Source organism: Sander vitreus, chromosome 17, assembly GCF_031162955.1.
Source record: "Sander vitreus isolate 19-12246 chromosome 17, sanVit1, whole genome shotgun sequence".
Taxonomy (NCBI): Eukaryota; Metazoa; Chordata; class Actinopteri; order Perciformes; family Percidae; genus Sander; species Sander vitreus.
Genome location: NC_135871.1, coordinates 29,606,704 through 29,632,160, shown reverse-complemented (window position 1 = coordinate 29,632,160; position 25,457 = coordinate 29,606,704). Strand labels below are relative to the sequence as shown.

The 25,457-nt window shown below is 42.6% G+C and overlaps 1 protein-coding gene across 2 annotated transcripts in view; it reads right to left on the bottom strand.

Annotated features, from left to right (window-relative positions):
• hectd2 (HECT domain containing 2) overlaps positions 1-21,636 on the bottom strand; it is a 71,797-nt gene extending 50,161 nt beyond the window's left edge. Inside the window, exons 1-7 of one of the 2 annotated variants that reach the window (XM_078273035.1) lie at positions 21,097-21,636; positions 14,104-14,245; positions 5,316-5,454; positions 4,717-4,819; positions 4,368-4,457; positions 3,804-3,868; positions 2,588-2,633 (exon numbers count right to left, since the gene is read on the bottom strand). In XM_078273035.1, coding sequence (XP_078129161.1) covers positions 2,588-2,633; positions 3,804-3,868; positions 4,368-4,457; positions 4,717-4,819; positions 5,316-5,454; positions 14,104-14,245; positions 21,097-21,180 — 669 coding nt within the window. In that variant the 5' untranslated portion in view covers positions 21,181-21,636. The remainder of the gene's footprint in view (positions 1-2,587; positions 2,634-3,803; positions 3,869-4,367; positions 4,458-4,716; positions 4,820-5,315; positions 5,455-14,103; positions 14,246-21,096) is intronic. The other variant, XM_078273036.1, reaches the window with a different exon arrangement.
• Positions 21,637-25,457: the final 3,821 nt, after the last annotated feature.

Here is a 25,457-nt window from a genome sequence, read left to right as displayed (position 1 = left end):
AGCGACAGTTAGTAAATGTGTTTAGCCGAGAATAGGTGACTTTGAGCCGGGTACATAACATTTCGGCGGAGATTACGGTTAAATTTAGTCCACAAAATAGGAGCGTTTTGCCGTGACAAAAGTTAAGATTAGGCACCAAAACAACTAGTTAAGATTAGGAAAAAGATCGTGGTTTGGATTAAAACACTCCCAAGGAACACTGGGTGAAAGGCTTTACTTTGCATCTTTCTCCGCCGCCATTACGGAACTACAACTCAAACCAGCGCACGACCTCAGCGTCATCGTTCTCAGCCACGCCCTCTGTTAGCTGATTGGACCGGTAAAGATTGGCCGGAGAAAACCTGTGAATATGCCGCAAACCCAGACGGAGTACTGAAGGCTGAATGAAAATTGAGTGGAAGTACGTAGGGGGGCGCCAGGCTAAGCTGCGTAGCAGTGGCAGAAATATGACCTCATATCTAACCAGATATGACCAGACCGTCGATCGCGGTTTTGAACGTAAAGGTTGTGATTTTAAACATATCTTTAACGTTGTGAAACGCTCACGGTTTGGTTAGGTTTAGGCACATACTGTAAACGACTTAGGTAAGTTGATAAAAAGATGGTGGGTTGGTATAAAATGAGACGTTACTTCACTTCCTGAAGGTTAAGCACGTGACACAGAACGTGTTTGGTTATGTCTAGGCACCAATATTACTTAGGTAAGCTTAGAAAGAGATCGTGGTTAGTGAGACGCTACATCACTTCTTGAAGGTTACTACGCATGTGGCGCCGAACGTGACGTTCAAAACAAGAATCGCTTTTAGTTTCAAACGGGACTCGGACAAAGTCCTGTGTTTGTTTGACCCATATGTCGTATTTTGCTGCTTGCACAATTGACGTCTGGGAGTGTTTTTCTGTCCCGTCCGTGAAAAGAAAACGGAGACTCGAGCTGGATCTATTCTATTATCTGGTTGTGTTTTTCCGTCAAAAACATGACTCACTGTGACCTTGACAACATGAAGTTCTTTCTGTTAGATTGCTGTTTGGATTTAATAAGGATAAAAAACACATGACATAATAAGTGAGATAATCCCAAAGAGGAGTGTTCAGTCTTTACAGGGTTCGACCACACAGACGAAGAGAGAGAGACGAGTTGAATGTGCAGCTTTCAGAGTCCGTAACGGAGAGAGTCGTCATCATACAGGAAACCACCAGTCCTCAACTCCAACATGACTTCACCAAGTCCCAATCTGTGTGTGTGCGTGTGTGCGTGCGTGTGCGGTTGTGTTCTCATGAGAGTTGGAAGACGAGGCGAGTCGTCAAAGTCAAATGGGACAAAGTCATGTGTGTGTGTGTGTGTGTGTGTGTGTGTGTGTGTGTGTGTGTGTGTGTGTGTGTGTGTTGATGGAGCGTGGAACCACAGTGGAACTACTGTGGATTCCTGTCTTTATCTGATTCTAATCCCCAAAACCATATATGGAAATCAGACTGGAGAGAGCGAGAGAGGGAGCGAGAGAGAGAGAGAGAGAGAGAGAGAGAGGGAGAGAGAGAGAGAGAGAGAGAGAGAGAGAGAGAGAGAGAGAGGGAGAGAGAGAGAGAGAGGGAGAGAGAGAGAGAGAGAGAGGGAGAGAGAGAGAGAGAGAGAGAGAGAGAGAGAGAGAGAGAGAGAGAGAGAGAGAGAGAGAGAGAGAGAGAGAGAGAGAGAGAGAGAGAGAGAGAGGGAGAGAGAGAGAGAGAGAGAGAGAGAGAGAGAGAGAGAGCGGGAGAGAGAGAGAGAGAGAGAGAGAGGGAGAGAGAGAGAGAGAGAGAGAGAGAGAGAGAGAGAGAGAGAGAGAGAGAGAGAAAGAAAGGGAGAGATTGAATACAGGATCAAACAGGATCAAAGAAAGGACCCAACAAACACAAAAAAACAGAATAATAAAGGCTGAAAAGGAGGGGGGGGGCAGAGGGAGGTACGAGGGAAAGATTTCTGTGCCCCAGCACTGATGAGAAAAGAAAAAAAAATGTAATATAAAGCCGGTCAAGGTCAAAGTATGGATTTCCTAAACTAGCTTGCAGAATTATGATGAAATAAGATAGACTCTATCGATCCCACACTCGGGTAAATCCCACCTTACATACAGCATCTTGAATCCAACACAACAGATAAGACAATAATCAGGACGGATCATGTTTATGGATCAGAATCAGCACTACAAACCACGTTACAGCGCTTTACTTAGTTTAAAATACTTCTATTTTAGGTATATAATATATGGTCTATTGCTGAAGTAGCATTAATCACTTTTGGGGGCGGGGATAAAAATAATTCAGCATATGCAGGGATATGTAGACCAGAAAGGGGTTAATCCCACGCATCCCCCCCCAGCCAATCGCACCCTGCTAATCTAAACTAAAAATCCAGACTTTTCGCTTCATGAGTTTATTTCAGGACAGTACTTATAAGTACCGTATAATCAGTGTTTATTCAATATGTAGGTTTTTTTTAGCTCCACTGTGCTCTGTATCTTCGCCTCCCGAGCTTTTATTGTGACGAGTCCGTTATTTCGGTGTATCAGGAAACCTTTGACTGTCTTTACTGTGTCTCGAGGATTTTCAGTCTCACCTGAACCAGAATGAAATAAGCCCGCAGGTCGTCTTTTGTCCGAGGCCTGAAATCAGAAAACACACAGAACAAAACTTGTCACACAAAAGAATGACTGCGCCGCAACAACGTAGGGCTGGGTGATATGGCGGTACATACCGTTAAAAACCCACACCCTACAGCAAGTCCAACAATTACGCACAGAGAGGCACAGGCACAGGTTCCCTGTCTCCTAATTTGGAGTGTGAGTGACAAATGATCTTGAGATGAAAAAGAACGCGAAAGCAGAGATTCTGCCGATGCCACCAATATCCAAATCATATTTCTGCGCTGTATATTATTAGAAACATTGAAAAAAACATTGTTTGGACGCGCACAACTTCAGAGAGTTAGTTCACACGAAAATAGGAACTACAATATTGTTATTTCATATAGACTATTTATTCATTGAGTTAGCAGGAAACATGCTACATGTACTTATATACTGATCGAGACACTTTTGGCCACATTTTAGGCACTTTTAAAAAAAAAATTGTATCCTTTTCTGACGTTTTATTGTCATTTTGTATCCCTTTCCGACGTTTTTTGACGCTTTATTGATGTTTGTTTCACTTTTTTGTCATTTTTTTATGCTTTTTTATGACGCATTTTGTTGTTTTTTCTGGCACTTTTTACACTTAGTAAGTTGTACAGGTCACGGTCGCTTCTTTCAATGTTTTATTTATTTATTTATTTTTACATTTTTGCCATTTTTCAGAGCCTTAGGGTGCTTTCCCCATTGCCTCCTTTAGTTGTGTTGAATGTCTCTAGAGTTGGTTTTCCCTCTTGGTTTAACAGTCGCTGCATGAAATTACCAATTTTGGGATGGAAGATTGTAGCCATATCACCCAGCGCTGCAACGTAGCACAACAAAAACCTGGTAAATAAGTCACAGAGCTGTACTGAAGAAAACAGAGATGGATCTCAGATTATTTCTTAATTTCAGTCTAACTACTGCACCTAAACAAATCAACCATTAGGAATATTCCTTATTAAAAGTTACAGTTTCTGTTTTATTGTGTTTACCTTCTTGCCAATCATCCATTTTACTATGATTTTTGTTTTAATGAATAAACTCTCTGATGTTAATTTGTATTGCTTGGAAATGACATTGAAGCAGAAAGAGATCAAGTAGAAAATAAAATTAAGCACATGGACGAAAAATAAAATGTAGAAAGTGTCACAGTGGTGGACTTACCCTTTCCACTCCCTCAGCAAGCTGTTGATGATCCCTTTCAACACTGACTTCTGGATGTCCTGAGGCTAGACACACACACGCACGCGCATACACACACACACACACACACACACACACACACACACACACACACACACACACACACACACACCAAAACATGTTCAACGTCCAACACATAAAGGATCACCAAGATTGAGTCAACATTCCTGAATGTTAGAGACCCACAACAAGAAATGGAAACATTGGCTGCCATATTTAGTTGTGGGGGGGACATTAAGTCCGACTCAGTGGTGAGTGAAACCGAAGAAGAGGGACAGACACAGAGCTGTAGCCGAGCCAAAGTAGAACACTTCTTAATTCAATAACTTTATCGGTTATCAGGAAATTAAAACCCTGATACAGACTGCCCCAAAAAACGGCCCGCTACATAGCGTTGTCCATTTGTGATCCGATCGCACCAAGACGCACGTTAAAACAGCGTCATAAATGCTATGAACTCAGTTACAGGTGGTGATGATCTATGCGTATGTGTTGGTAGGCGGGGTCTCGTTGTCACGTGCTTACTGTGCCGAGCAGAGCGTCGTAAACGGCGTTGACAAACTTGGCGTTGACTCCCGAGTCGTCGATGGTGTTGAACGATCCGTTGGCCTCTCGCTGGGAAAGGAGGGAGGACAGAAAATGAGTAAGGAAAGAGGAGGAGAGAGCATGAGAGAAGAAAAAGGAGAAAAACAGCAGAGGAAAAAAAACAATGCTTTCCCATCGTAAAAACGGTTACGGCGTCTGGTGAAATTTTAACAGCATCTAACACAGGCAGGCATTCTGCTCAGAGCCAGAATGTGTGTGTGTGTGTGTGTGTGTGTGTGTGTGTGTGTGTGTGTGTGTGTGCGCGCGCGCGCGCGTGTGTGTGTTCTACCTTGAAGGCAGCGTTGATTTCTATGAACGAGTCGAAGGTGGTCAGGTAAAACTCTCGCACCTCCCTCCAGTCACCTGATTGGACGGCACGCTCCATGTCCTCCCTGGCAGCACACACACACACACACACACACGCACACACACACACTCAATATTGTGGCGATATTGTAGGGGCTTTCACAAAATATTAACACAATGAGATTTTTGATATTTTGATAAATAATCACCAATAATGTAGATGACGTTACTAAGTAGGTAAAGACAAATACTAACACAGCTAGGAAGTTCAGACAATGACATCACTTTACTGTAATGCAGCATTTAAAACCAGGAAAAGACAACTCTTTTATCATATCACAACATTAAAAAAAAATCTAAGACGATATCTAGCCTCATATATGGATGTCGATATAATATCGATGTATTGCCCAGCCCTAATCCAAAGTGTTTTACATCACGGACCAAGAATAAAACAGCATGACATACAATAAAAAGAATAAAACATCAGAAAAGGTTGCATAAAAGCAGGAAACATGCTACTATGTCTTAAAAGCCATTCTGAAAACAAAAGGAGAACAGCCTTGATGTTCAGGGACTCACTGAAACTCCTTGGTGGTCTTGGTGCGCAGCGGGATGACGGGGTCGGAGGGGAACGGAGCTTTGACTTCTGGGGGAAGAGTGTCGATGGAGAGCCGCTGCTTCTGACGGACATCGCTGCAGATCGGGGGCAGCTCTCTCCCTGCACCGCAGACACACAACGCACCACTCAGTCAGCATTACGCGTCCCTCCTAGGGGTCCCTCAATCAAAACAATGGATGGTAAACACAGACTTTTGATGACGTTGTGACGTGTGGAATTTTTTTGTGCCTTTGGCATTACGTCTCGGCCACCGTAAAAGGAAAACATGACAGCAGAGAAAACAGGAATGGTTTTACTGTTCCTATCCGGAAACATAGAGAGTTGTAGGGAATATATACGTTTGTACAGCAAGACGAAGGGAGACAGAGAACAAAACACAAACACACACACACACACACACACACACACACACACACACACACACACACACACACACACAGCTATTACCCTCAATCAGTGTGTAATCACAGAGTCGCGGCTGCACTATGTGACCACACGCATACACACACACACACACACACAGTGTGTTTCACTATCTTTGTGGGGACCCGTCATTGACATAATGCATTCCTTAGCCCCTTACCCTAACCTGGCATCACAAATAAATGCCATAAAAAACCCTAATCCTAAAACCAAGTCTTAACCCTCAAACAGCCCTTTAAAGTTGTGGGGTCCAGCATTTCGGCCCCACAAAGCTGTCCAGAACCCACAAGTATACTGTATTCCCGGTTTTTGGACCCCACGAATATAGTTAAACAAGAACACACACACACACACACACACACACACACACACACAGAGAGACACACACACACACACACACACACACACACACACACACACACACACAGACACACACACACACACACACACGTCCCCCCATCCTCCCACACTTCTGACCATCTATTCATCCTCTGTATAATTAGCCTGCTATATTGTCTCCGTCTCCACAGTAACAACAGACACCAGCAGGCCTGTCCAGGTGCATTGTGGGTGCTCATTCTGTAGGCACGGACAGATTGTACAAGCCTGAAGATAAAGGGTCACGACAGACAGCTGTTACATCACAGGAACCCAAGTGTTTCTTTCTGTGAGAGTAGTGGAGGAGCTTTAGATGGTTTAGAGGGAAAAGACCATGGGGTTATTAAAAATGGTTTTTCACATTGCTTGGGCACTAGTGTTGACTAGGGCTGCATTATATGAGGAAAGTATGCGATAACGTTGTTGAATATCGCGACAATGGTATTACTTGCGATAAATAAACAGATATATAAAGTGTATTCAGTTCTGCCTTTCTGCTGCTGTTGCTCCCGTTGCAGGTGAGCAGCGGCACTTTTAAACACTTTGGCAGAATAAAAGAAGGGAAAGACGTTTTTTTCGAAGCTTTTGACTATTTTTTGTCGCTGCATTTGTTGCTTTTTTGTTTTTAAACATTTCTGATGCTTGTCAGGTATGTTTCATAGCAACCTGGCCATGAAATGTGTTGATGAGTGCAGGTGATGGAAGCAGAGGGAAAATTGGCGTTTCCTCCCGCGGGATAGAGAGAGAGAGAGAAACGTAGAGCTGATGAGCGCTACAACACAGAGAAAAAAATCCTCTTTCACTGCTTCCACTGCTTTGTCAGCTTGTGCGTCACACAATTGAGTCCTGACAGCAACAAGTCTCGGTTGCCATGACACCCTTTCATCAGAACAGCCTCCTTGAAGACCTCTGAGGACATCCTCCTCCCTTCTCTTCGTCTTTTATCAAAGTTTGCTTGAACAGAAGCCTCTGATGTCTTTGCGAGGGATACGAGGACGAGCTCGTTATCTCCCTCGAGTGTTGTCATCGAGTACGGTCCACTCATTCAAACACGCCGAGGTTTAATGAATGGAGCAGTCCACAAACATCAGACTGAAGATCAGCTGTTGCTGCATTTGAACAAATCCGTCTAATTAGCAGAGCCAAACAGAATCTGCGGCAGGGCTGCACGACATGAGGAAAGTCTCGTGATAACAATAATACTTGGCATAAATAATCAGATACTAAAGTGTACTTCAGTTCTGCCTTTCTGCTGCTTTCAGTATTCTGCTGAAATACAAGAACTTGCTTGTTGAATTTGGAAGAAATGAAAGGAAATCAATTCCAACATCATTCTTTTATTGAACAAATTGAACGTTGAACTGAATACCATAAAAGAACGACAGTTACAGTTTTGTGTGTGTGCAGTTTTCTACTACAGTTTTCTATATTTTCTTTCAACTAACGGCGAAGACTTTTCAAGCGATTCCACTGTCGCAAACTATCGGAATGAAATCCTGAGAGTCTTGCAAGAGTCGTGGCGCTTCCGTCGTCTCCGTTGTTTGGCTTTAGGTGGTCATAAAAACTCACTCTTTTTCCCATCTTGACGTTCCGACAAAATCAAACGTGTTCGATATTATAGTTTATATAATAATAATAATAATTTATATATAAGTTTTAAGTCTTGGTCGTGAAGTTAAATCACGGGAACATTATCAACAACCAATGGATGCGCTCAGGGGCGGCAATTCCATCCCTTACCGGCCCAATTTCAGACGGGGAGATTATTTGCTTTATAATTTGCAAAAACCAGGCTCACCTGAGATTATGTCACCATCTTAGAATAGAATGGAAATGCTTGCATATTTAAAACATATTACATACTTAAACACCCAAAACACCAAAGTACGAAGACTAGCCAGCTTTTATTTTGAAAAGTAGAAGCCTGACGGCACCAGACGAGAGGCTCCAGGCTTCAGACGTACAGTCTTGCATATTTTTGTCAAACTATTGTGAAACGCCAGTGTTGCCTGCAATTTTTTTCTTTTTTCCAGCGGCCCAAATCGGCCGAAAATTGCATCAGCCCTTCTGGCATTCGCCAGAGCTGCCAGGTTGCCAGTCCGCCTATGGGCGCGCTCCATCCCGCACCAAACAGGAAGCAGCAAACGGCTAGAGGGTAGATCTTAATTTGGATCTGCTAGAACGGTTGACGTAGTTAGGTTTAGGCATGGGGAGTGGGGACGGGTTAGGGTTAGGGTAAGAATACCAGGGTTAGCCAATCAGAGGCAGAATAAGGAAGGCCATGAGGCACGTCCTTTGACGTCAACACATCTAGCAGCTCCGATCTAGCATCTACCCAGCTAGAGCTAGAACCAGAGTTGTTTATGGTTGCTATGGCGCTGCGCTAAGGTAAATGCTAAAGAGGGAGAGTTGACGATTTTCAACCCTTCTGAAGCGAGTCATCCAACGGGAGTTTTACCGGCGGTTAAACGCAGACCTCCGGGTACTGGAGACATTCATCTGCATGTACGGCAGAACAGAAAATCTGGAAACTTTCCCTTAAGTTACCAGCTAATGCTAGCTGTAGCTAGCTAGCTTGGTTACATTTTTCAAACCAAACCTAGTTGTAGTCTTGCAATGTGTGACTCTGCAAGATCCCCAGTCTTTACGTATTATGACGGTCTTTAACGCTAGATGTGAGATGATCGTCTTCAGATGTGAGATAGTGTCAGACTTTAGTCTGTTCAAGGTCTTTCGCGATATGTTGCCGTCGTTCGCCTTTATCGTGCCGGTTTATCCAGTTGAGCGAGATAACTTGCTCAAGTTGTTCAAGGTGGCAATGAGGCCCTGCATCGTGTATTCTGACAATCAGTTGAACTGCAACTTCCAGGTGTGTCAGGCAGTAATAGGCTCTGGCCCAAAAATGACTTTTTCCTATAGACTAGAGTGTCTAAACCCTGGAAAATGACTTGTTTCACCATCAGAATTTCATCTTTTCGGTAGAGTAACCATTGGAAAGTCTAGAACAGCGGCAGGGTTAATTCATTTACTTGGGAAACGTTTGAATTTATGAACAAGAGAGAAAACAGATGTGATAATAAAGCAACCAATTGTGCTATTTTCTTCTCTGTAGATGCAGTGGCTGCATCCTGCCGCAGTGCCCCAGTGCCCCTGCTGAGATCAATAAAGTTTGAAATCTTTTTCCATAACAAGCTGGACTTTGGTGCTAGTTTTTTTTTTTTTTTTCCTTTAGAAAAGGTGTCATTGTGTTTTCAATCTTGTAATGAGACTCAGACGGACCTCTGCTCAGCTCAGCCATAATTGACAATATTCAAAGGAAATACAAACCTCGTGTAATACTTAACAGATGAAACAGCAAATTGTAGTGATTATCCAGCGGGCCGGCGACTGTAACGGGCCTGAGGAACGCTGCACTATCTTCTGTCTGCGTGTGTGTGTGTGTGTGTGTGTGTGTGTTAACACACCATATGGTTTTCATTTGGGGCGGAGGTTTGCATAATTATTCTGGCATCAGTAGTCGTGGTGACAAAGCGGACTCGGCTCAGTCTGCATTCACACGGCAGTCAGGAATAACCTCGCCTTCGACAGGAAGCAACGCTCCCTTTCATGTCAAAACACTGATGGCGAATAAACAATAAAGAACCTCATGACATGTTTGTCATCTTGGTTGTCATGATGGTTCTGATTTCATTACATTTCCGTCGCTAATGATTTATTTTCTCGATCAAACTCAAAGTAAACTCTCATTTTTCATGAAACAGACTGAGCAGGGAAAATATTTTGAACACCTTTCAACAGAGAATCTTAAAATATGAAGTTGAAATGGCAGGAAATCAAAAAATCCGTTGGTTATCTTCTTTCTTTAAAGGGTAACTACCGCTTATCTCAACATGGACCCTATGTTCCTATGTTTTAGTGTCTAAGTGACTGATGGGAAAAACAATCTTTGACATTGGTCCAGTATTAAGAGAGATCGCTGCAGTCAGCAGCGGAGAAACAAGCTACAATGTAAGTTAATAGGACAACTGTCCAGCTTGTATTTACCTTCACAAAAGTGCTCGTTTTGCCGCTGACAGACTCAGATTAATATTCTAAGTGTCTGACAATATTATGGGAAGGATTTCTAAGGAGGTTGAACTTCATGTTAAAGAGTAAGATCCTTTTTTTAAACATAAAAACAATTGTGTTCGCTAAACCCACCAGACTCCATGTAAATAAACAGTAGAGCCCGACCAATATATCGGCTTTTTTTTATTCATCGGAATTATTTATGACAAATGACAAATGATTCTGATAATTGAATATTAAAAAAATTAAATAAAAATAGACGAAACACCCTTCAACCATGTTCTGAGTGTTGGCGTTGCGTAGTCTGTCCACCAGAGGGCGCTCTACAACGTCCCTGTTGGAAACACTTTTTTTGTTTTTTTTTTGTTGTTATTGTCTTTTTGTTCAAAGGACTTTAAGTTTCATTTCTTAAGTTTGTATTTTTATACATTATATTTATCAGAACTTTAATATATTTTGATGCTCCTCTATTCTGTTGAGACAATAAAACAAACTATTATTTTTTAACTGCATTATCATATTATTTTAGTGAGGACTCATAAATAACTTCAAATAAATAATGTTAAGGAAATCTGTTTATGTTTTGTTATGCATTTCTGGATTTAAAAAATATATATATATATATATTTCGACCGATATATCGGAATATCGGATTTTTAAATCATCAAATATTTGTATTGGTATCGGCCTTACATATCCTTTATCGGTCGGGCTCTAATAAACAGTAATTTTATCATTGTAAAACACACTTCATTCAAAATCGACAGACCCAAAATAAAACTATGAAAGGCCGTTTTTGGTCGTCTTTCCACTTTTCCAACCATCACAACTCTAGTTTTGGTTGAAATAAACATAGATTACCAATTTACATGTGAAAATATGTTGGCTCTATACACGCTGAAAGTATTGCTTTTTTAAATGGAGTCTGGTGGGTTTAGTGCTAGAGACTACAGAGCTGTTTCTGGTTAAACAGAACGGTCTTAAAGAGGTTTTAAAAAGGTCTATCTCTGTAGGGATCCTTTCCATAATGTTGTCAGACATTTAGAGTAATAATCAGAGCCTTTTAGTAGCAAAAAAAAAGCACTTTTGTGAAGGTAAATACTCTGTCACCAACTGGAAAACACGAACAGCTTTTTTTCCCTCTTTTTTCCTGTAAACCTAACAAACAACTAAACTTTCAAATTTTTCCTGGAACAAGCTGAGCAGGGAGAATTTTGGAACACCTTTTAAAGAGAGGATTTGAAATTTCTTCTTGAACCATAAAGTAGAAATGGCAGAAAATCAAAAAAGAAGAAGCTGAACGTCAGATGGGACCTGAATCGCCCCATAAAGATTCTTCTCTTTTTTTCCTGAAACCCTAACAAACAACTAAACTTTCTTTTTTTAAATTGTTCTTGAAACATGCTGAGCAGGGGGAATAGTTGAACACATTTCAACAGAGAATCTGAAATTTCTTCTTGAACCATGAAGTTAAAATGGCAGAACGTCAAGAAGAGAAGCCGTGGGTCAGCTGAGATGTGTATCGCGCCATAAAGACGCCTGTTTCTATCTAATCAGAAGTGTGATCCTGAGATGTTTCTGCATACTGCAAAGTTCTATTAATGCACGGCATGCAAAACTGGAAAACATAAAACAGCTTTTCTTCCTCTTCTCTTTTTTTCTGTTTGTTCTGAAAACCTTCCATTTTGGAGCTGCTGCTTCGATGGCATTGCTAGCAGCTCAACATAAACAGAGCGTAGTGTAAACAGAGGAAGTAACACATCATTACATCCTGGACGAGACGGAGACCACGGCAGGAACAAAGACAGACAGTGAACACACCACCCCGGCATTCACGCTGCAGTTTGGCCACTCTGAGCTGCTTTAACCTTTGCTTTGAAATGAATCAATCAAATGTATTTAAAGTTTAAAATCCCTATTAGACATGGTCTCAGTGCTCTTTACAATTATAGAAACTCATAACAGACAGCAACAAAACAATCAAACAGCATTAAAGCAGTTATAATAAACGATACAAAACGAGCACCATAAGAGAATGAGTGAAAAAGGTTTGTTTGTGTGGGACGCGGAAAGGATGGTGTGTTATGGTTGGCTGTAGTATAATGAGTGTGTGTGGGGGGGGGGTTAAGAAATGTCACCTGAGTGAGCTTCTTTAAAGGTCCTATGACATGCTGCTTTTTGGATGCGTTTATATAGGCCTTAGTGGTCCCTAATACTGTATCTGAAGTCTCTTTTATATAGGCCTTAGTGGTCCCTAATACTGTATCTGAAGTCTCTTTTATATAGGCCTTAGTGGTCCCTAATACTGTATCTGAAGTCTCTTTTATATAGACCTTAGTGGTCCCCTAATACTGTATCTGAAGTCTCTTTTATATAGACCTTAGTGGTCCCCTAATACTGTATCTGAAGTCTCTTTTATATAGGCCTTAGTGGTCCCCTAATACTGTATCTGAAGTCTCTTTTATATAGACCTTAGTGGTCCCCTAATACTGTATCTGAAGTCTCTTTCCTGAAATTCAGCCTTGGTGCAGAATTACAGCCACTAGAGCCAGTCCCACAATGAGCTTTCCTTAGGATGTGCCATTTCTGTGTCTGTAGCTTTAAATGCTATTAAGGAGGAGAGAGGGTGGGCAAGATGGAGGGTGGGGTTGTGGCCTTGACCAACTGCCATGCTTCGCGAAATTCTCTGGGCGGGCAAAGCAGAGAAAGGGGAGGTAACCTTTCCCCTTATGATGTTATAAGGAGAAGATTCCAGATCGGCCCATCTGAGCTTTCATTTTCTCAAAGGCAGAGCAGGATACCCAGGGCTCGGTTTACACCTATCACCATTTCTAGCCACTGGGGGACCATAGGCAGGCTGGGGGAACTCACATTAATGTTAGAAAACCTCATAAAGTAAATTTTTCATGCCATGGGACCTTTAACACATGAGGAGCACGGTAGGAGAATGCTCTATGTAACAGAGTTTTGGTTTACTAGGAGAATGACCGAGTCTAATCAGAGCACTCTGGCTGGGTGCGGTTCATGACATCCATGCCATATCATTTTAAATAGAAAAAAAAAGTATTGTTTAGGAACCGGTAACAAAGTCACGGTATCGGTACCAGTATCGAAAATTTTGCTTACCACAAGCGCCGCCAGTAAACATGTAATGTCACAGGCACACGTTAGTGAGGAGGTAGTCTCGCATTGCCTGACCTTCCTCCACAGCGCTGCGGAGGATGGTCTACTAGTCCACACAGCATTCTGGGATGGGAGAAAAACTTGCTCTGGTTAATTGGCATTTCTTTAAACCAATCACAATCGTCTTGGGCGGTGCTAAGCGCCGGACGGAGGCAAGGTGCCATCGCAAGATAGCCTCGGGAAGGAACTTGTTTTGGTGGAACATGTGTACGTTCAAAAGTAGTTTTAGTCGTGCAACAGAAAACTCCGATTGGACAGATAGTCTAGCTAGCTGTCTGGATTTACCCTGCAGAGATCTGAGGAGCAGTTAACCATAGTCCTCACAAATCCACCGGAGGTTAGAACGCCAACACAAAGAAAGAGGAAGGTGACGGACATCCGGCCGAAATGGACATCCGGCGTAATATCTGGCGGCAACGGAGCAATCCCAGAAGTGGAAGGACTTGGGTATAGACTAGTGAGGAGGTGCAACAGTATGAAACATGTTGTTTTCCTTTGAGTAGGCCCAATTCACACAATGTCTCTTCAAAGTCTGGATGCTTATGGTAATATGGTTTTTCTGGAGCATTTCCATCTTGCTAAAACTGATTAACAAAGTATAATTTGATTGGGCCAAAATAATGTGCCTTACCAATGCATCAGGCTCGAGCGCTGTGTTTAACGACAATAGAGAAGAACATTTGGACTTGAACTCACCGTGTCGGAGCCAGTGGGTGCTGCTCAGGCCGCCCGTCATGCCGCCAGCTAAGCCCCGCCCCCCTGCGTCCCTCCTCTGGCTCAGCGTGGAGATGAAGGTGCTCAGAGACGGAAACGGCTGCTTCGCTCCTCGCCCAAAACCCTGGCGCGGGAAGATGACATCATCAGCACCACATAGAAACAGAGAAGAAACATGTTGCTGCTGATGTTGGAGACATTATGAGGGACACAAACAACGAACCAGCCTGTGAACATGTTGTTGATTACGCTACACTAGGGAAAGTAAAGATCGTAATACATTTTTTAAATACTTTTTACATTCACAAATAACACTGAAAAACCTTTTTGGCATGGATGTACGGAAATGTAAATCTACTTTGAAACTTTACAGGAATATTTTACCTTTATTATCCAAGATAACAGTAAGAAAAATCAAATACACATTTTGCATGTAAATGTAATGCTGCAATTCTCTGCACTGCAATCGATATGTACTTCTCCGCCAAAATATTCACTGATATATCTGCAATAAGGCAACAATATCAATAATATTAATACATCAGACCTATCAGTAATATACATGAAAGCTACTTTAAAAAGGCATCTACAGTGACTGAAGCTATAACACGTTTAGAAACTAGAGCTCCAGTTTCCACAAACATTTTGCATTTTATTACTGACAAAAAAAGAGGCATGAAATGTCCAAAAATGTACATTTTTATCAATACCAATGCTGATTTGTATTTGTAAATGTATATTCTTTGATACACTTTTCTTTATATTGAAGAAAAATCCAAGTAGCTACAATCTCCCAGTGACCGACAACTGTTCAATCCCTGCACTGTTCTCTTTTGCGCTACCACCAATGCACACAGTCTACCATAGCACCTTTAACTCTTTACATTTCTGTGAGTGATTTTTATGTATGTGAGATGTGTGTTTGTTGTGTTATGGTTGTCTAAGCTACTGGATGCCTAAAATTTCCCTCGGGATGAATAAAGTATCTATCTATCTATCTATCTAAGTTAGCAAACAATTTGAACAAATATATTGACCAGAGCGACTCCTAGATGTTGAGGTTTCCTCACCCGAATGGAATCCAGACAATTGAGATACAATACGAACCGAACTGATCTAAAATAACATTTACTACGTGTTCCCTGTGATCGATCGCCGTCTGCTCTTCTGGTTTTTCACACAAAGTCTCTGCAAGCTGCAGAAGAGCCGCAAGTGCAAAGCAGAGGAGGACGGAGAGACGAGAGGAGAGGAGAGGAAGGAGGGATTTGGGGAGGAAATTGCACAACAAAAAGGAGAGAGGGAATGAAGTAAGGCCTAAGTGGGAATGAGGCATGGGAAGGGAGATATGAGGGTTCAAGAAAAGAAAAAGAACTAGAAAAAGGGATAGGAATTACAGATACATTCTTTATTTATCTATCCCCGAAGGGCAATTCAGTTTCTACAGTATATACACATTCATAAATAAAAAAGCATATGGGAAAGTGTGAGATCCAGAAGTATACAACAAGAACAGTCAAGAAGTAAAATGAGTAAGGGAGAAATAAGTAATGATAGAAAGGACAATGATGTAGATAAGACAGAGAAGAAATAAACATGAGGGATAAAAGAAGGAAAATAGAGGAGAACAAATGACAGAAGGAGAAGAGGACAGGAAACAGGGGAAGAAAAAAGGAATGTACAAATAGATGGAGAGCATACAGGAGGAAGAGAAGAGGAGGAGGGATGAAAGGTGGAGAGATCAACAGATGCACAGCAGCCGCTCCTGACAGCAGCGCACGCACACACACACACACACACACACACACACACACACACACACACACACACACACACACACACACACCACCAGCGATGTGTTCAGGGGCTGCAGAACAGAAGGAGCAGAAAGACGGTTAATCCAATATATTGAATCTAAAGAAAGAAAAACTTGAGGAAGAATTGGAACAAATTCTTGGCATCGGCGCACAGCACACATGCACACGCACGCGCACGCACACACACACACACACACACACACACACACACACACACACACACACCACCAATGTGTTCAGGGGCTGCAGAACAGAAGGAGCAGGAAGACAGATAATCTGTTAAAATGTATCAGTTTCCAAAGAAATAAAACCTCGAGGAAAAATCGGAACAAATTCTTGGCATCGGCGCGCAGCACTCTCACTCACACACACACACACACACACACACACACACACACACACACACACACACACACACACACACACACACACACACTTAGTTACATACTGTTTTCTCTCTTGCACACAGCATCGTGAAGAGAAAACAAAGGACAGTTTGTGTCCGGAGAAACAACCTCAGAAGGCAACAGGTTGAGTTTCCAGAGTTATGACACAACGTACAAATAGACATACATGTATAGTACACAAACGCGTGTGCACATTCATCTCGTGTCGTCTGACAGAGGCTCCGTCTCTCTGCGAGAGCACTTTTCAGGTACAACAGCTTCATTCAGATCGGATCAAAGAATCTGTAATAATAACTGATCTGCACATAACACAGACACACAAAGCTTGTTTCATAATACAGATAGACAGCAATCATTGCAAAGAGTAGAGCTACAAAACAACAAGACATTTGAGGACATCGTCTTGGGCTTTGGGAAACCCTGTTCTACATTTTTACCCATTTTCGGACATTTTAGAGACCAAACAACTATCAAAGTTATCGACAGATTAATCGACAATGAAAATAACCGTGAGTTGCAGCCCTGACGCACAACACTTGCTTTGTATCCTCTGCGTTGGTTAAATTTGGTCGACGTTTCAGTAACAAGGAACGTTCTCAAGACATGTAGTCACATGGTTCGTCCATTCACCTCTAAGTGATGTAGTGTAGAATTATTCAGCCTGTTCTCGTGAACCATTCGTTCAAAAAGCAGCGAAAAGTTAAGCGCTGTAAGTCGGAATCGTTTCAGAAATTACGATTCCAGTGGAATCGTTTCTTTATTGGAATCGTTTGGAGGATTTGGTTTCAAATCGGTTCCAAATTTAAAATGTGCACGTTTTGGTTTCAGTAGCGTCCATGTGGTTGTTGTGTTGCAGACACGGAGCACAGTAAGCAGCTCTCTAGTGAGGATTTATGTGACGTTGAAAAAGCCCTGTTGAAATGCAAACCACCACTGAATCATAATAAAACGTTCCTCTTATTTGTGAAATAGGCACGTGACCCGTTTCAACTCCACCCCTCAAAGAATCGGAATCGAGAATCGATGAGAACCGGAATCTAAAGGAAGAATCAGAATTGGAATCAGATTAGTTGAAATCCAAACGAAGCCCAACCCTATGTATAAGAACACGGCTGGCCGCGTAGGGAGAAGGTCGGGGGGGTGGGCGTTAACGCGTACAGGACATTGAAGCCAGGGAGCGGAGTTCACTTCCCGGGAAAAACTAAAGACTTTTACCCAGGAAATGTGTGTTCCCTGGGAGTTTTAATACAAACCACGATCTTTTTCCTAATCTTAACTGGTTGTTTTGGAGCCTAATCTTCTCTTCTGTCGCGGTAAAACGCTCATATTTTGTGGACTAAATTTAACCGTAAATTCCGCCGAAACGAGCATCAGCTCGCGGTGCTCTGTACCCGGCTCAAAGTCACCTATTTTGGGGTAACTTACTCAACCACCAACTACCACTGATACAACGGAGGTCTGTAGCTGGCGTCATGAAGCTCTGTAGCGGCTTAAACAACTCTGCATCATGGAGCTTGAAATCTACGCCTACGATGTCTGCCGTTGTATTGGTTTGCCCTCTTATGGACATAATGCGCAAAAAGGTAGGTATTTGAATATATTCAAACCTCTGTGTTTTTTTTAGAACGAACAATCGAACGGCAGCCCTACTTTGGCCAGTTTTGACAGCCCTACTTTGGCCTGAGTTTCCTCAGATCTAAGCTTGACGTTGCAGAAGAACATTGGAGGAGGAAACAGAGAATCAGTTCCAGAGAGAACGAGCTGCAGCGAGAGAAACGCATGCAGCCCGCTTTATGGCATTTCCAGACACAACCAGAGTCAGTCTGAGCAATGACCGACTGTTTAATGGTCAAAAACCGTCGGATCTGCACATTCCTGCTCCCTGACACAATGGAGATGACATCAACCAACCAACCAAGCCTGCAAGCCCCCACCAGTCTGCTCCGGAGTGACACCGAGGAGCAAAAACTTTAAACACAGCGAGACACCAGCACTCGGCTCGCTGCAGTGCAATTCAGAAACACGACGATGACATCATCAGACACTGCTGCAGCCATGATGTCAGGGGGGCGTTATGTAACACAGGGACATCACTTTTTCCACAAAACTACAGTCTTTCAGTTGGCTGTCACCAGTGGTGGAATGTAACTAAGTACATTTACTCCAGTACTGTACTCAAGTACAAATGTCGAGGTACTTGTACTTTACTTGAGTCTTTTCTCTTTGTGCTACTTTCTACTTCTACTCCGCTACATTTCAGAGAGAAATATTGTACTTTTTACTCCACTACATTCATCTGACAGCTGTAGTTACTAGCAGCGGTGGAAGGAGTATTGAGATCCTTTACTGCAGTAAAAGTACTAATAACACAGTAACACTGTAGAAATACTCTGTTACAAGTGCATTGAAAATGTTACTTAAGTATGTAAGTAGCATCAGGAAAATGTACTTAAAGTATTAAAAGTAAAAGCACTTGGGGCGCCTGGGTAGCTCACCTGGTAGAGCATGCGCCCCATGTACAGAGGTTCAGTCCTTGACACAGGGGCGGCGGGTTTGATCCCGACCTGCGGCCCTTTGCTGCATGTCATTCCCCCTCTCTCTCCTGTTTCAAGTCTTCAGCTGTCCTATCAAATAAAGGCTTAAAATGCCCCAAAAAATCTTCTAGAAGTACTCAATGCAGAAGAATCCTCCCATTGTAGAAAGTGTGAAGGATCCAACCAGTTGTGTGTTTAATGGTCTGATCATCTCAGCTGGACTTGTAGGACGTTATATTGTTGGCTAGTTTACTTTAGAATAAAACATCAGATTTATTGTGTGCAGGAATCTTAATGTGTAAAGTAACTAGTAACTAAAGCTGTCAGCAGTGGTGTAGTCTACGTGATACGCAGGTACACCCATATACCCACTTAAAAATGTGCAATGATATGCAACAATATATTTATGTGACAGAACTTTCACTTCAGATATTTGTATTCACAAATATGGGGTCGAGTAAACTAGCAAACTATACTGTAGAACATGCAGAGAGACTTTTCTCATCTTTCATCGACCCGCGCAGTGTGTAGTGCGTGCGTAGCGACTGTGCCCAAATAACCCTGGGGGAGGAATCCCAGACCCCACACTTCGATATGCCCCCCCCCATACACTGCAAGTTAAAGTTCAGAAGATAACCAGCAGAATCTGTCGAATATTACAAATGTCCTTATATAATGATTCGGGATCAAGTGAGAAACATTAGTCTGTTTGTCTGTCTCTATGTTAATCCTATGTCACCTGCCTAGGGACTGCAGATGAAAAGTAGTTATTTTTACTAATTAATTCTGGCATATTTACATGGTGTTTTTTATACAACAATGTTCATAAATATGCATGGTCCCTATTAAATAAACCAATAAAATTAAATTAAAAAAAATAAGATCTCTGCAGGGTAAATCCAGACAGCTAGCTAGACTATCTGTCCAATCTGAGTTTTCTCTCGCACAACTATTTTGCAGCGGCTCTGTGCGGAGTTTAGCTCCGCCCATGACGATTCTGATTTCTTTAAAGAAATGCTAATAAACCAGAGCACGTTTTTCTCCCATCCCCGAATGCTATGTGGAGTAGCCAGACCCTCCTTCAGCGCCCTTTGGAGGAGGGTCTGGCAAAGCGAGACTAACATGATAGAAGCCTTCCGTGATCGTGCACCGTCCCCACCCCTCCTACACACAGATGCTAGTAGCCAAGGAGGACACGGAGGATTAAAAAAACATGATGGACTCTTGAGTTTCTGCGCAGGAAAGTCACCGGACGCCACAATCTTCTGAACATAGTCATACTGAGAGATCCAGAGAGAGTTGTGTGGAGCTGATAGTCTTAATTAGCTTAGTAGAAAATCATTTGGCAATGGCTTGAATGTAACGGACGTTCATTAATATAAAAAAGTTAAACACTAAAGCTTTATTGAATTAAGAAGTGTTCTACTTTGGCTCGGCTACAGCTCTGTGTCTGTCCCTCTGCTTCGGTTTCACTCACCACTGAGTCTGCCTTAATGTCTCCCCCCCCCCCACATCACTATCTGACTCTCTGTTACTGGGTGTGATGTTGAAAGTTTCTAATTCATTAAATAATTGCTTAAAACATTTAAACAAAGTTTTTTGTTGGAGTTTGTAACATTCCAAAATCTTCATTTTGACTGAAAGATTTTAATTTTTTATTTTTTAACTACTTATAATCGGTATATCGGCCTTGAGAAGCCAGTATCGGTCGATCCCTAATGCAGATGATCGTGCTGTGTTCCCTAATTATGTGTCACGTTGTTTGCATCATGGTTTTTATATATAAAAAAAATAATAATAATAATAAAGCATAACGACTTTAGCCAAAACAGTACAAATCATTACAGTAAAACAAGAAGCATCATTCAGACTTGTATCACAAGTAATAAAGTGTTTTGAAATGTGGTTTATAAAAAAATAAATGTCTACCTATTTTATTTTTTTGCAAAAGGATGAATATAAAATTGCCTGTAGTTCAATGCGCCCTGCAGTTTATACATAGACTTACATTGTTATTTCAAATAAACAAAAATCAATAGAAGATGCTTATTGGATGCTATACTGTTTCCTTTCCCATTTTGACTTACACTACTATCTGTATGTACTACTACTACTTCTACCAACACAAACACAAACGTATTTTGTGCACATCAAAGACAGAAATGATGGTGTAAATCACTTTGTTGGACTATACATGAGGAGAAAAAGCAGTTTTCTTACAGCAGGAGCGGACCTGTTGTAAATTGGCGGAAGCCTCTCTCTTTCCCTCTCAACTCCTGACAGCGAAAAATGTTCTCCATCCATCCTCTCGGTGTGGAAGAGCGGAAAGAAGTTGTTGTTTTCTCCCTCCGTCCCTGGAAAGAGTCAGTCCTCTGCAGCCTCTGTGTTCCTGCACATGTTTTTTTCCCAGAGCTACCCGTCTGTCTGCTCGCTCTGCTCCGGTATTCCACGGTTAATCAGGCACGTTCACATCCTCGAAGAAACTGGAGTGAAGTGTACCTTCGTCGGACAGGTGGGCTCTCCGTTGCGCGCACAGCCTGGCGCGTAAACGTCTCCAAAAAGCTGCACGTAAAGTCTCCGCCGGAAAAGCTTAAAGAGTGTGAAGTTTTGTTCGTTTTAAAAAATTAATAAAAAAACAAAAAAGAAAAACACGTTCAGGGTGAGTTGTTGACCGCTTCTCCTTCTCCTTCTCCTTCTTCTCCTCCGTCTCTCCCTCTCTGCGCGTCGTCTGTCGGGGAAGCAGCAGCGCTGCGGGCCGGCGCCATGTTTGGAGGAGGAGGAGGCGCCTAGTGCGCGCACGCACACACACACACACACACACACACACACACACACACACACACACACACACAGTGCGTCTCACTATCTTTGTGGGGACCCATCATTGACATAATGCATTCCCTAGCCCCTTACCCTAACCTTAACCATCACCACTAAATGCCTAACCTTAACCCTTACCCTCACCCTAACCAGAACCTCATCATAACCCTAATCCTAAAACCAGGTCTTAACCCTCAAACAGCCCTTTAACCTTGTGGGGTCCAGCATTTTGGGCCCACAAAGCTGTCGGGACCCCACAAGTATACTGTATTCCCGGTTGTTGAACCCCACGACTATAGTTAAACAAGAACACACACACACACACACACACACACACACACACACACACACACACACACACACAGAGTAACGGGAAATAGGAGCTTTGGCTACACAATAAAAGTGGGAAAGACAAAGTTAGTGAACAGAAAGAAAGAAAGAAAGAAATACAAATAAATTAATAAATAAAGCCAAAGAAAAAACGACAGAAAGAATGAATGAAAGACAGAATGAATGAAGAAAGAACTGAAGGAATCAAACAAAGAATAGAATAAGTGCAAGAATAGAATGAGTAAAGTATGACAGGAAGAACACATAGAATATATTCAGTGTTAGGAATGACAAAGCCAAACTATCATTTAATACAAATAAATGCCATAAAATATCAAGTCAAACACAAAATCTTAATTTGAATGTTTTTATGTACTACCTTTAACTTAAAAGTAAAAAAAGGTTGTTTCTTCACTTAGAAAATTAAATGTAGGTAGGCTATGACTATTTCCTGTACACGTGATCTGAAAATAATCCGTATCATTACTGAGTCTATATCAACGACGATTCATTTAAAAAGCGCCCTAAAAGAAAAAAGCGAAAAGTCTTCTCCTACTTTTATTCCAACCCGTTCTCCCTCCCAACTCGTAAAATACGGACGCTTGGTCATCGGCTGTCAGCGTCTGATACGACGCCATAAGCACCCCCGCAGCGTGTGTGTACAACGCACTGGGCAGAGCAGCAGCTCCGCGGCGCGTGAAGATGACATAGTATTACAAGCGATAACGGTAGTATGAAAGCCCATAAAATCACATAAGGACCCATGTTGGGGGGTTGGATGGATCAAACAACAAAGGACTGTCACCCAGGAGACCGGGGTCCATGTCCTGCGTGTCACTGAAATGTGCATTTACCCACCATCTTTTCCTAAGCTCAACTGTCCCGTTCTTCTTTTCCTAAACCCAACCGTCCTGTTCTTGTCCCGTGTGTCACGTACACGTGCCTTTTATAGGCCCATCCACATCAAAAGTGACACCAGTAGTCCCGACCCAGCGCGTTTAGATCTGACCCTAAAGGAGACTTTTAGCGTCAATAACAACGCCAAAGGCACCTGACCAGCGTTCGTATTTTACGCGATGGGAGTGAGAATGTGTTGTTTATTCTGCCAAAGTGTTTCAAAGTGCAGCTGCTCACCTGCAGCAGGAGCTTTATTATAGGCTACCTTTTGCACAGTCTATATCAACGACCATTCATTTCCAGGATTGTTCAGGTGCTGGAAATTCCACTCATGTACGTGTACGTTCAAAACTACTTTTGAACGTACACATTTTCCACCAAAACAAGTTCCTTCCAGAGGCTATTTAGCAGAGGCACCGTTGTTCCGTCTGGCCCTTAACCAATTGTGATTGGTTTAAAGAAATGTCAATAAACCAGAGCACGTATTTCTCCCATCCAGGAATCCTGTGTGGACTAGCCAGACCCTCCTCCGCAGCGCTGTGGAGGAAGGTCTGGCAATGCGAGACTATAAAAACCCTGACTTGTGACTGTATGCATTTTTCAAATCTTTTTCCCCACTTCTGTTTCTTTTTATGTTACCCTATACACAGGCTTTTAATTTGACAGTTGTGAGAGGAAGTGATGTGCTGTGATCCCCTCGGTCTTGACTGTGAGGCCCTGCAGACTCTGCGTCACGCTGCAATTTAACTTCTGTCCATAATTAGTAAGAAACAGGATCTGGGCTGCAGGCCAACTCGCACTGAACATAAAGAAACTGGGCTCTTGATGTCGCAGATATGTGTGTATGTATGTGTGTGTGTGCGTGTGTGTGTGTGTGTGTGTGTGTGTGTGCGTGTGTGTCTGTGTGTGTGTCTGTGTGTGTGTGTGCGTGTGTGTCTGTGTGTGCGTGTCTGCGTGTGTGTGCATGCATGTGTGTGCGTGTATGTGTGTATGCGTGCGTGCGTACATGTATGTTTGTGCGTGTGTGTGTGTGAGTGCGTGCATGTGTGTGTGCGTGCGTGCGTGTGTGTGTGTGTGTGTGTGTGTGTGTGCGTGCGTGCAGGTGTGTGTGTGCTTGTGTGTGTGTGTGCGTGCATGTGTGTGTGCGTGCATGCGTGTTTGTGTGTGTGCGTGTGTGTGTGTGGTATAGTTGAGGTACAGCTTCAGTGTTTCTGCAGGTCCTGGAAACGCCTTGAAGACAGTTTTAGATCTGACATTCCTGTAATGACAACTCTGATTTTTGTTGTTGTTGTTCAGTTTTATTTCAAAGCCAATAGAAAGTTAAACAACTTATCTCAGGAGGAGACAGAAGATGAGAAACAGCTCAGAAACTCACCTACAATAGTCTGGCTATCACCAGACCAAGCTCAATCTTTTAAGATTGAACATAAGTCTGGGGAGTCTGCTCTGTATTTTCTACTGCACAAGAGACACGATCAACGGGCACAGTTCAAATGACTCTGTACGCTATTGGATAGTCCTTCAACCAATCAGACCAACGATCCGGGTGACGTACTTTGCAGGGCTTGCTGGTAAATTAGGCTCAAAGCCGGTCGGTAGTAAGGCAAACCCATCCTTCTTTTGTAGGAATTGTTCCAGGGCGAGTTTCTGTTCCATTTTCAGAGAAAACTTGCCTTTGAAATCTTTAAAAACAGCAGCGACAGCAGCATTAACGGGTTGCTGCGCTTCGCTGGCCGCCATGTTGAATGTAAACAAAAAGCTGCTTGCCATCGCTTCTCTATCGTCACTGTGTTAAACCCGCCAATAGCGCGCCAGGTGGATAAGCCAGTTTGTGATTGGTCCCCGCAGATTTGTAACGGAAGCAGGACAGAAAGACGTACAGGTTTCCAGCCTGAGCTGCAGGGCGATATCAAATCAGATCGGGCTGGCTTTACCCAGTCTACACCCAGAAGGGCAATTAGTGGAATTTGAAAAATGAGAACAAATAGTGTCACAAGTCTTCTTTGCTATGAAACACTGGACTTTTCCCTTTTTTTACTAGATGACTGCTGCTGGGCATTTATTCTATCTTGGAAAATGGTGAGCATCAGCTTTTCTAATCTTGGTTGAGTGCAGGCGTCCGGTTGAGCTCTGCTTGTTTTTGGAGCTCAGACGGTCGGTCGTGTGATTGGCGTGGTTCTGTTCCAGCAGATGTGTTTTGCTTCAGTTTTTATGGCGTCTGGACCTCAAAGTCTCCGTCCAGCCTCTCTGCAGTCTCGTGCACCTGACGTGGAAACACAAAGCCTGCTGGGAGTTTTGGCATGTGGTTTACTGTATGCCACCAGTACTCTCAGCTAGCTGTCTGGAGTTAGATTTAGAATGCCAACACAGAGAAAGCGGGAGTTGACAGACATCCAGTCGAAAATGAGTGGAATTTCCGGCACCTGAACAATCCTGGAAATGAATAGTCGTTGATATAGACTCTGCAAAAGGTAGCCTATAATAAAGCTCCTGCTGCAGGTGAGCAGCTGCACTTTGAAACACTTTGGCAGAAT